The sequence below is a fragment of the Mobula hypostoma genome, chromosome 6, assembly GCF_963921235.1.
Source record: "Mobula hypostoma chromosome 6, sMobHyp1.1, whole genome shotgun sequence".
In the NCBI taxonomy this organism is placed as follows: domain Eukaryota; kingdom Metazoa; phylum Chordata; class Chondrichthyes; order Myliobatiformes; family Myliobatidae; genus Mobula; species Mobula hypostoma.
Window position 1 is genome coordinate 30,127,439 of NC_086102.1, and position 12,332 is coordinate 30,139,770.

General features: G+C 39.2%; 1 protein-coding gene across 2 annotated transcripts in view; it reads right to left on the reverse strand.

Annotated features, from left to right (window-relative positions):
• Positions 1 to 8,759, reverse strand: part of epha3 (eph receptor A3) — a 288,707-nt gene extending 279,948 nt beyond the window's left edge. For both annotated transcript variants that reach the window (XM_063050489.1, XM_063050488.1), the window contains exon 1: positions 8,462 to 8,759. In XM_063050489.1, the coding sequence (XP_062906559.1) occupies positions 8,462 to 8,645 (184 nt within the window). In that variant the 5' untranslated portion in view covers positions 8,646 to 8,759. The remainder of the gene's footprint in view (positions 1 to 8,461) is intronic.
• Between the last annotated feature and the right edge of the window lie 3,573 nt (positions 8,760 to 12,332).

The following is a 12,332-nucleotide window of genomic DNA, read 5'->3' on the forward strand; positions in this document are numbered from 1 at the left end:
TTAATTTATTTATTGCTCATGGAGAATCACTCCTTAAAAAATTCTGTTCAAGATCTTTTAAAGATAACATGGGGAATGTCAGGGAACTCAGGGAGCAGCATGGTTTTCAATCAGTGGGTATGAATTGATAGGAGTGAACTGGGCTACTTTAACAATGTGTTAATGCTGTAGTTACTACAGCCAATAGTCACCCAATCCAAAACCGGTGTTACTAATCCCCAGGCCTGACGGCTTCTAATTATCTAGCTGGTGCTTGGCTCTTTTCTTCTGACAATCTCTTCACTCATTTCAATCTGAGCATGTATCTAAGTGACTCTGTGTGTGTGTGTGTGTGTGTGCGTGCGCACACACACACATTAGCACATATGCACACATGTCTGTCTGCTTGTCTGACTTTGGAGCAGGTCCTCACAATCACATTGGAACACACTTGTGTTACAGACAAGAGTGACTGATGAATGTAGACTCTGTGAGAGTACTGTTGAAATGCATTTTGCTGTATTTATTGTTGAGAATGGGGTAGAGTGGTGGGATGTGTTAGTGTTAAGTTATTAGTAGCACGTAGATTGTTTCTTTCTCCATTAATATCGCATCAAGTTTAACTATCATTCAAACCATATGTGGATACAGATGAAAGAGTGGTCCTCTGGGGCCAAGGTGCAAAACATTCAAAATAGCAAGTGACATAATTCAAAATGTTGAGCGAAGAAGCATATTCACTCAAAAAAAGCATATATAGTCAAGACCCTGAGCGACAATGTCCAGCACTCGATGGTACAGTCTCCCGGCAGTATACAGATGCACGCAATCCACTACTCGAACACAGGAGGGCAGCACCAATGGGCGAGGCTAGGCCCTGGCCAAGTTCAACAACATAGTAGCACTTCCGTGTCTCTCGCCTGGTCTGCAGCAGCAGGCAAGCCCAAGGCTTGGAGCCTAGTTTTCACTACAACTGAGGCTACACAGCTCCAATGTCGACTGTTCCTCCACCAGACAAGGACAACAGGCCTGCAGCAGTTACATTATGTATTTGGTACTGGTTGCGAGGTTAATTGATCATTGTAAATTGTCCCATGATTAGGCTAGGATTAAATCGGGAGTTACTGGGCAGCATAGCTCAAAGAACCAGAAGAGCATATTCTGTGCTGTGTCTCAATTAAAAAATATATATCCTAGCAATTTAGCGAAGTGGAGAACAGCAGCTTATTATGACACTGTAGTGTAGGTTAGGAAAACTATTTACAAATGTACAAACGTAGGTTCAAAGGAAAGTAATTGACAAATGAAAGACCTCAGAAATAACTAACTTCCTCCAATCACCTAAATTGTGTTATTCATAAACAGAAATAAAGCAGCCTAATATATAAAAAAAGACTTGGGTAGCAGAAAGTAAAAAATAATGAGCATTATGAAAAAGGCTATTGAAATCTCAGGAATGGCATATAGGATACATTAAACTGTTATTCTGAATGTATTAGCTTTTTTCTACTGATATAATTTACGTCTTTCCATGATTAACACAATAATTTTTTTTTACAGAGAAATTGGTTTGAGGATTAATTAGCACTCTCTCAGTTGATGTTTTTTACAGTTTTGTATTACAAAGAGCTTGATGACATGATTACTACCAAGAGTATTCTGCCCAGATTCCAAAATAATATCTGAAAAATAAAATAACCTAGAATTGCTTTAGCCACAAAATTAACAATAATTTGCTGAAAAATGCTTTTGTTTGATCATATTAAGTTTTCTGTGTTTTCTTATACTTTGTTGTTTGTCAGTTTTCTCCTCTCATTTCCCAAAGATGTTGTCTCTCTTGCTTGGGCAGAACTGCGTAGACATTCATCATGTGGTAGCATCTTGGCCAAGCGGCCATTTTCAGTTACTGTCAGCAGAGTATTGCCCAATGAAGCTGTCACAGCTACTTCCAATTTTCCCCACGTCTACACTTTTAATTACAACGGCATTGGGTGAGAGGTTTCTTTCCTAACCCACGAATCAGAGAAGCTTGATTACCTCCACACCAAAAGATTATATCTATGTGTTTTAAAGATATCTTCTGTAGATTTTTTTTGGTGTGTGGTGTATTTTCCTGAAGCATACTTCCTGGTAGAGCTATGTACAATCTAGGTCACCATGCTATCTATCAGGAGAGTTCACTTTACAGAAAATGCAGTACCATCTGCACTGAAGTGTAATACTGTCTTCGTGGATTTACTCTAATAACCCCTTTATAAAATGTAACCTTGTGGCAGAGACTACATGCTGGGCCCATAATATGACTGAATGTGATACTGCTCATTTGTGAAGTGACGTTCCAGTAAAATCAGTGCTGTTCATTGTGTCCAGTGCTCACAGACCACGGAAGTCTATAATGGATGAGTTTGAAATCCACACAGTTTCAAACACTGCACATTCACATTCTTTGTTCTTCTGGGTGATGTTTTCTATTCATATCCTGTCATGGTCAAAAGCTAGACCTTGTAGTTATAGACTCCGCTTGGCAGAGAATACACAAGATGATATAATAACTGTCCCATCAGTATTTCCACAAAGAGACAAATTGTGCTCCTTGGAGTTTACATTTGGAAAAGAATCATGGAGAATTCTCTGGCAGTAAAGCACAAACATCTGGCCATAATGGTGCCCTAAAAAAAATCTTAATTAACCTTGTTTGGATATAACTAGCCTCATGCCTGAAGACTACAGCTGGCATTTGGCCCATTACTTCATGGCCTGCATTGACTGGCTTCCCTCTTTTATCATGGATAACAGTGCATGCACATTATTTATTGAATGGAATAAGTCCACAGTAATTGACATAATACTTATGTTATTAAATTTTAGACGCGCTAACAAGAGCAAACACGTTTATGATTAAAAGGTTAAAAGAGGTAAAATTTTCACGTAACTTTTTGAAATTTGTAAATAACTTACTGAAATGTTGTATAATCATTTTTACTCTGTAGCAATAACATGTACACTTATTTGATGAAAGCCCATTGAGATATAACGGGCCATTTCTGTTGGCTTATATTTCTAGTGATGCATTGTGTACTCCCACATTACTCCCATACTAGGCCCAATTTCTATACTTTGCTCTGGTGAATGACAGTCAATAGTTAATAGTTGTTGCCTTGGTGATCCCTACACAGGGTGCCCGGTCAGTTTAGTGCTCGTTCCATTAACCTTTGATAATCAGTCTGATTCTTTGTATTTTTCTGAAAAGATTTCATTTACACTTCACTAAGCAAAGCATTCTGTTTAAAATAAGTGACTATTATTTCGACTGGCACACTTATTAGGGAAAGGGAGAAGCATGCTTGCAATTTTCGCAAATTAAATGGGCAGTAAATTTAAAAAGTCGCACAGAAACCAATCGCCTGAAAAGGATATATTCTGAATAACATGTGAATTATGAAACTCCCGGACAATCCGAAAGGAGATCGCCCCGTCTGATAATACATTGAACAGACACCCCGACAGCCTGCAGAGAGCTGAAGACAACAGCAACATATGGGGTTAACACGGCGCTCAGACACATGTTCTTTTCTTAACGTTATGTTCGGCGCCGGGTTAAATACACTCTCCCGCCGCGATTTACCCTGCCGCCTTACGCCGGTGTTACCCAGCCTGCTGGCACCGTCTCTCAGCAGTCTGCCCAAAACAAGAACACCTAACTAGGACCAAAGCTCACTCGCGCCTTGACCGAAACTGGACTTTGGAGCCCGGGTGGATTTCTGTGCGCTCGGATGTGTGTGTGTAAGGGAGAGACGGTAGCTTTTAGGGGTGGCGTGTATAGAAGGGACTGCAGGCAGCATCTGGTTAAAACTTAATGTGAGGGATTTGATCACTCCGTGCAATGTTTGTTTATTTCCAATTGTCCAAAAGGACCTTTGTAAGCCGGTTCACTATTCATCTTAGTGAGAATGTTCATCTTTACTGCCCAGGAATCGGCTGCGCCAGCAACTTCTACTACCTGGATCAATATTTCGGTCATGCGTTCTCGGATTTGGTGCTTTGTGAATATCATCGGTCGTATTAAATCCATGCGTCACTTTCGAACGCAGCTCTGGGAATCTACTGAACCTCTCCCCGCTCCCCTTTTCTCGGTTACTGACCCTCCTATTGGATGCGCCGCTTAACCAGACTAAAGAGTGAGGTGTTGGCCGTGCATTCTTTACCGCCCGTGTGCTTGGTCGCTATCGAAGCAGTAAGTAGTAACAATAGAGGCATCTAATTAGTAACGTAATTTGAAGGGGTCTCTTTTTAAACAACCAAGCCGTGCATAATCTGCAAAGCGCTAGTCCATTAAATTGGCCCAAACAGTCCGTTCGTGGCGTTCTACTGCGCCGCGGTCGCATATTCGGCGATAGAAATTCGCAATCTGCTCAACCATCTTCGACTACTTACAACCATGAAGTTGTCCCTAAAGTGACAGATGCCTCGCTTGAAGTTATTGTTAAACTCCAAGAAGACCACAGTTAGGGCTCTCTCAAGATTTCCTAACCTTTTTGATAGAGTTCGCTAAATTGGAGCAAAATACTGATTATGCTTCGCGAACCCTCACTACACAAACTAATTTATCAAGAAGCTTAACCAAGAGAATGTGAAAATATCATTTTCTCAATCTTAAAGTCATCACATACTTTTATAAAATTATGAATTGTAAATTATGTGTTATGGAGATCATTTAGGAGAAACACGTTCAACTAGTCAATTCCAACGCTTTATGAATCGATCTGTATATAACCATACGTATATTTGTCGTAAAGCCTTTACATACATTATTTCTGGATCGATGTAATTTCATCATATCTACATATACGAGGGGTGATTGATATCTTCGTGGCCTAAGTTCGCAGAAGTCAATCTTAGAAAACCTAGCATATTTATCTTTCAACATAGTCCCCTCCTACATTTACACACTTAGTCCAGCGGTCGTGGAGCATACGAATCCGTTCTTTGTAGAAGTCGGCGTCTTGAACCTCCAGAAGTGGTCCACAGCAGGGGTGATTGATACGTACGTGGCCTAAGGTAGAGGGAGATGAGTTATACAGCTCTCGTTACATGCACATCACATGCAGGTCAACTCTTTGAGTGATTATGCAGAAAGTTTGAAGTTAATAACTCATCTCGTTCTACCTTAGGTTCCACGAACCTATTAATCACCCCTGCTGTGGACCACTTCTGGAGGTCCAAGACGCCGATTTCTACAAAGAAGGGATCCGTATGCTCCACGATCGTTAGACTAAGTGTGTAAATGTAGGAGGGGACTCTATTGGAAAATAAATGTGCTAGATTTTCTAAAATTGACTCCTTTACCGTAGGCCACGAACATATCAATCGCCCCTCGTATGTGAGGGTCTTCTGCATTTATGCGTGTGTTCTGTATGTTTAGTTGAATTATATGTGATTCATCTTATATGTGAGTAACTGTGCTGTTATATCATGTATCATAAGTGCGTGCATAAATGTGTCTCTAATTTTGCTTACATGTACATATGTATGCAAATATTTGAGCCCTTTTTTTTGTATCCATGTAGACACACACCGTGAGCATTCGTACATAAGCCAATCGCATGCAGCGAATCGCTTTCATTGACGAAGTGAAATTGCAGAGAGGGATGAATCAGAGATAACTGCAGAGACAACATTTCTGCCATGGCGGGGTGGAGCGGAGCTGCACTGTGCGCAAAGTTCTAATCATTGTCGGAAAAGCGCCAATCTTTCAGAGTTCAGGAGGGGTGAGCAAGCTTGCAAGAGTTTCCGAGTCCTGTCTCACAAAGCGATGCCAAACAGATGCCGCTCCCGGCGCCGAGGTCGCATTTATGAAATCAAAATAACATTTCACTGTCTGAACGGTATGAATATATACCTGGTCAAACAGGCCACAGGTGTTGCCACATTTCAAGAGGTCTCCTTCAAGGCACAAAGTGCAACTGAATGAAAGAAGTTTTCGTTCAGTTCAAAAGAAATTTTAATTGTTTTCAACAGTAGTTTAAACGTTAAACTTTTGGACGCGTATATTTCTGAATTTATGTAGGTTATAACAGGTTATAACAGGTTATAACCTATTATGTAGGTTATTTGTTAAATTACATTTAAACTCGATAGAATAAATCTTTTTTTTGCACGCTGCGATGCTTCTCGATTTCCTTCACAGGCACTATGCCGTATAATATTGAGTACGAGTGTTTTTTTTCCAACACACAGTCCGGAATATTCCATAATTTATCAATTAAAAGTCCCAATCTCCTTTTCTGAAATGATAGTCTAGTTGTTTAAATGACATTATGACCAGGGCACTTCCATTAACATTTCACTTGGCGCTGTTCTGTTCACCCCTTTCCCGACCTGCCACAGCCTCCTTATCCACGGTATGAACCGCCTTCGATCAACCCGACCTGTACGAGAAGATGGTAGCGACTTTTTTTCCTGTCCCCACTTAATTCAAATTACGAAGAGGAAGCACGATACAGTAACATTTTATCAACTAAGTGTCAAAATTGATTTCCGATCCCAGAGCTCCCTGTCCACAGGAAAGCTCTGTAGTGACCCACACTGGTCACATTTCAAGACATTGCGACTAATTGAATAATTGCTTCATGGTGAATGGGATGGATCACCGACCTTGCCTGGTAAAGCTAAAAATGCTGAGCTTTTCCGCCTGCCTAATATTTAGTTCTCTCTAAACGCCTAAAGTTTAACAATTAAACGGAACCTAAAATATGTGCATATTAAAACACAAGTCTGGAAAATAATTTTGCACTATTACTAATAAATCTTACACCGTGGACCGGAAACAACAATGAAGGTATAATTGTCACTGAAACGCTACAGAATTCGCAAGGACTGCCAGTTAAAATCCAGGATTGTACGACAAACTTTTAACAACGATATGTACCGCGCAGGAATAATTGTCAGGTTCGCTTCTTTGTGAGAACTAGATGCCAGGTTCAATGGCAGATTCATTGCTTGTCTTGAGGTTAAATTTTAGCATGATGGTCTTACTCAAGGTTATCAAAGCGTTTTGAAAGAGCTAGCAACAAAATTTATGTCCAACAACTTAATTCATTCCCAAAACATTAATGCTATGCCAAGAAACTTAAATCTATATTCTACCTGCTCATCTTATATCTTTTCTTATCAATATAATTTAGGATTTGTGACTGATCCTTATTTTCCTGAGCCATCAAATCAACAACTTCTTCAAAAACTTCAAATTTCATGAAGTATAATAAAGAAATTTATTCGCATAGTAACTTAAAATTGTATTTCTTTCCCAAAAGGTGTATGAGATGCACAGAATTATAATTTGTGCACCAAGTTCCTTTATAAAACCCCCTTAATCGTAGTATCTGAAACAGGAAGAAAATAAACTATTTTATAAAATAAAATCGCTCATAATTGTCTGACTGTAAGTGATCAAGTATTTAAATAAAATGTGATTAGAAAATGATTTCTCCGGACAAAAGCAAGTAAATGGAATACAATTATGAAGACGTGTCCCTTGCTCCAGACTGTCTATATTTCTCCATTTACCCTAATCACTGTATTCTCCACCAAATTAAGTTTTTCAAACTTTTTATCTGCAGGAAGCACTTTCTTTTTTTAAACAGAAAATGTAATAGATTGTAGGTCAAGAGAACAAATTTTAAGGTAAAATAATAGTTTGTTTGCTGAGTATCTCAATTCTACATGTCAGCCCAGTTCAGCACAAACATAAATAGCATCCAACGACAGAATGATAAACCATTTATAAAAGTTTTCTCCAAATGGACCACTGACTGGCTTGTAACTCCCATCGCGCGTCCGTTCTTGAGATGAACTAGCCGCCTCAATTTAAATAGCGGCCAAAGTTTCCCAACTTGCCTGTAACGGCGAGAATGTCAGCAAGGAAAGTATATCATTTAACCCTGTTTGAGAAGACACTTCACAAAACTAACCTAACCGCGTCGCAACGTTTCCCTCTTATTTACTAATTTGTTGTAATTACTGGTGAGACTTCCCCCAACCTCTGCACGCCTGCGGGATGCGGGTGCCTCGACACCCCCAATAAACATCCATCACCTTTACGGCACCGAATGCAGCATTTCACAAAATCACTGAACACTACCTGGATTAAAATAATTTCAGAAAATCCTGCCCGGCTATAATTTGAATTCTTTCTTGGGTGAACTTTCTCCCATTTTAAGCAGAGGGATCGACTTTGATTTTATTTAGTTGCTATTTCATTGCAATAACATTTATAATAGCATTTACAAATCGCAATGATAACGTTATTATACCGTGGCCGTAGATGTTTGATGTGGCCGCTTTAATCGGTTAATGTTGTTAAATTGCGCTCCTGACCACTTTAGCAGATGATGGAAGCGCAGCCTCCTGCCGGTATGCGCTGGACCGTCTCTAATACTTCAGTGAGGGAAAGAAAATGTTTCCATCTCTTTATAATTCTTACCTTCATTTGCAGAATACCCCGGCGATAGCGCTGCGCAGATAACACGGCAGAGGATCAGAGTGAGAATGCAGGTTCGGAAAGCCAAGGCCATTTCGGAGCTGTGATCGGTTGTGAGTGGAGCATATCTCTGTGAAGCATGCCAGCAATGATCTGAGGGAGCTGTGATCGCCGTGGAAGTTACCATGCACAGCTTTCAGGGTGATGTCAAGTTTGACACTATAGATAAGGAGGAGTCTGCGCTGCCTTCCCACTACCAGCAGAGGGTTACATCTGGGTCCTAAAGCCCATCGTATCATGATTAAAGCATCTGACATTATCATTATCAATAGTTTTTTTTAAAAATGTAATTGTTTACAATTATTTCTAAATAATTGATTTCTAAAATATTCATATTATATACTTATTAATAGTAAAATGATTGCAACTGTCGGATCTGAGATTTTGTGTGTGTCTGTGTGTGTGTGGTGAAGTTTGTGCAAAAAAGGTTTCAACTATTTTTTAGTTCATGGTGGATTATTTACAGCCTAAAATCATTTTCTTCAAGCAGTGAGATACTTCTTTTAACTAAATCCTTTACGTTCCTCTGTATTAGTCTTTTTCACTGTTATAAACCCACCCCCATTTTATTCTTCAAGTTCAAGATGGCACAGACAAAATACAAAACATGTTAGTTATCAGTCATCTACTGGCTACATCAAATGTTTTTGGACCTTACTTAATCATGAACAAAACTTATTTTAATCACTTCCTCATTGGAATTCCTCAATTCACTGAATTTTTAAGTTTACAAATTCGCTCCAAAAGCCTCCCTATTTCATCGAATCTATTTCCCCTTTGACATCACTTTTTCTGAAAGTTCTTCAATGTTGACCAAATTTTGGCCAATTATTCTTAACATGTCCTTACGAAGCTTAGTGCCAGATTTGCCTGATTGTGCTCCATTGAAGTGTTTTGGATTTTTTTTTATTATAATAAAGATGATATGTAAACTTAAAGCTATAATTTCATTCCAACTGAACTGCAGGCTACCCAGTTGTTAACAGAAACAGTATTTTCTTCTTTGCTCTTCTGAGATGGTGCTTTTAAATTTTCAACCCTCCAAAACTGCTGTCATTACACCTCTTCAAAAAGTCACTTGTCAAACCTCAAACCGTTGTAAGCTGTCACACGATCCCCAGAAGCTTCTTTTGGCTTGATGCCCTCTGATTGATCAATCTTCTATGAAGTTTCTAGAGATATTCTTTTGCATTAAATGTGACATACAAATGGAAGTTAATGTTGATGTTTCTAAACAAATCATCCTTTCAGGATATTACCATGCCCACTGATTTACTCTTTAATAGCGAATTACTTACCTAAATATTTTTTCTGACGTTATCAAATAAATTATTACATTGTAATAATTTTATTGTCTACAACAGTGAAGATGAAAGGGTACTTGGAGATGCATGATAAAGTAGGTCAAAGTCAGCATGGTTTCTAAAGGGGATATCTTGCCTGACGCACCTTTGGAATTTTTTGAGGAAATACTAGACAGGATAGACAAAGGAGAATTAGTGGATGTTGTTTACTTTGATATTCAGAAAGTCTTTGATGAGGTTCTGCACATGAGGTTGCTTAATAAAATAAGAGCCCATTATATTACAACAAAGATACTAGCATGGATAGAAGGTTGGCTGACTGGAAGGAGGCAAAGAGTGGAAATAAAGGGGGCCTATTCTGGTTGGCCAGCTGGCCAGTGTTGTAGTGGCATCCGCATCAGACTTTGTGGCATGTAGTCCTGAGTTCAAATCTAGCTGGCTCCTTGTACGCTATCCATCATGCTGGGATGAGCGTTGAGCTAGCAATGCAGCCGCATCAAAAACAGAAAAAAAAATGATAAAGAAATGGCAAGGTTGCTGCCTGATGCACCAGTGAGGCACAGGAGAGTATTATTATTATATTCTGATTGGTTGTTGGTAGTGGATACAGTGCAGTCCCTCACAGGTAAAGCCCTCCCCACCATTGAGCACATCTACTTGGAGTGCTGTTGCAAGAAAGCAGCTTCCACCATCAGGGGCCCCCACCATCGAGGCCATTTTCTTTTCTCGCTGCTGCCATCAAGAAGAAAGTACAGGAGCCCCTGGACTCACACCACCAAGTTCAGGAACAGTTATTACCCCTCAATCATCAGCCTCTTGAACCAAAGGGGATAATTTCACTCAGTTTCACTTGCCCATTACTGACATGTTCCCACATGCTATGGACTCATTTCATCTCATGTTCTCAATATTTAGTGCTTATTTATTTATTATTATTATTATTTCTTTTTTTTATTTTTGCACAGTTTGTTGCATTTTGCACTCTTGTTGAACCCCCGAGCTGATGCGGTCTTTCATTGATTTTATTATGGTTATTATTTTATTATGGATTTATTGAGTATGCCAACAAGGAAATTAATTTCAGGGTTGCATATAATGGCATACACAGTTTGATTTGAACTTTGAACTAATGGTATTCTGCAGGGGTTAGTGTTGGGAACATTTAAAAAAATCAGAGGTGCAAAGAGACTTGTGAGTCCTTGAGCAGGATTCTCTAAAGATTAACTTACAGGCTGAGTCAGTGGTAAGGAAGTCAAATGCAGTATTAACATTCATTTTGAGAGGACGACTAGAATGTAAGAGCAAGGATGTGACACTGAAGCTTTATAAAATATTGGTGAGACTTCACTTGGGGTATTGCGTGCATCTTTGGGCCGCTTATCAAAGAAAGCATGTGCTAGAGAAGGTCCAGAGGAGGTTCACAGGAATGATTCCGGGAATGTAAGAGTTAACGTATAAGAAGCGTTTGATGGCTCTGGGTCTGTACTTGCTGGGGTTTAGAGAAATGAGGGGGATCTCATTGAAACCTATCAAATATTGAAAGGTCTTGATAGAGTAGATGTAGAGAGGATATTTCCTACAGTGGGTGAGTCTAGGGCCAGAAGCCACACCCTCAGAATAGAGCAGGAGTTTCCAACCATTCTTATGCTGCAGACTCCTACCATTAACCAAAGAGTCCGTGGACCCCAGGTTGGGAACCCCTGGAATAGAGGGACATCCATTAAGAACAGAGAAGTGGAGGCCTTTCTTTAGCCAGAGGGTGGAGAATCTGTGGAATTCACTGCCACGGACAGCTGTGGAAGGCAAGTCACTGAGTATATCTAAGACGGAAGTTGATAGGTTCTTGATTAGCCAGGGTGTCAATAGTTATGTGGAGAAGACAGGAGAATAGGGTTAAGAAGGATAATAAATCATTCATGACAGAATGGCAGAGCAAACTCGATGAGGCAAGTGGCCTAATTCCGCTCCTACGTCTTATTTTCTTATGAAAGGATTCACTCTAAAGAACTTATGAGATAATATAATTCCAGGTCCCAGATTTACACCTTTGCCTTCTACTTCCTCTTCCCCTGTATATATTCTTAGAGTAATAATTAATGTTTGAGATTGTCGTACTGAAATTGAAATCTGCAGCTGATTAAAGTACAATACTGAGCTTGATGCTCTAATCAGCATTTCTTCTTGTTTTTCAGCATTGAACAATTCATTCCAAACATATTAATGTAAAATTGAGGTACTGGCAGGCAATAATTATTATTCTGTAAAGACACCGAGAACAATGAGCAAATTCTAATTTCTTAAACACTAAGAGGACAAAATATAAAAGTGACATTCTATGGATCAATCCTGTTACAAATTCTTAAATGTTAAAAAATTTAAAAATTATTCTTACAAGGAGTTTGAAATTCAAAATTATCACAAAAATATTAATTCAAATCTTAAATTAAAAGGAGGAACACTCCTTTTTACTGTATGAACAAGCAAACGTTGATTCAAGATTGCATAATTAT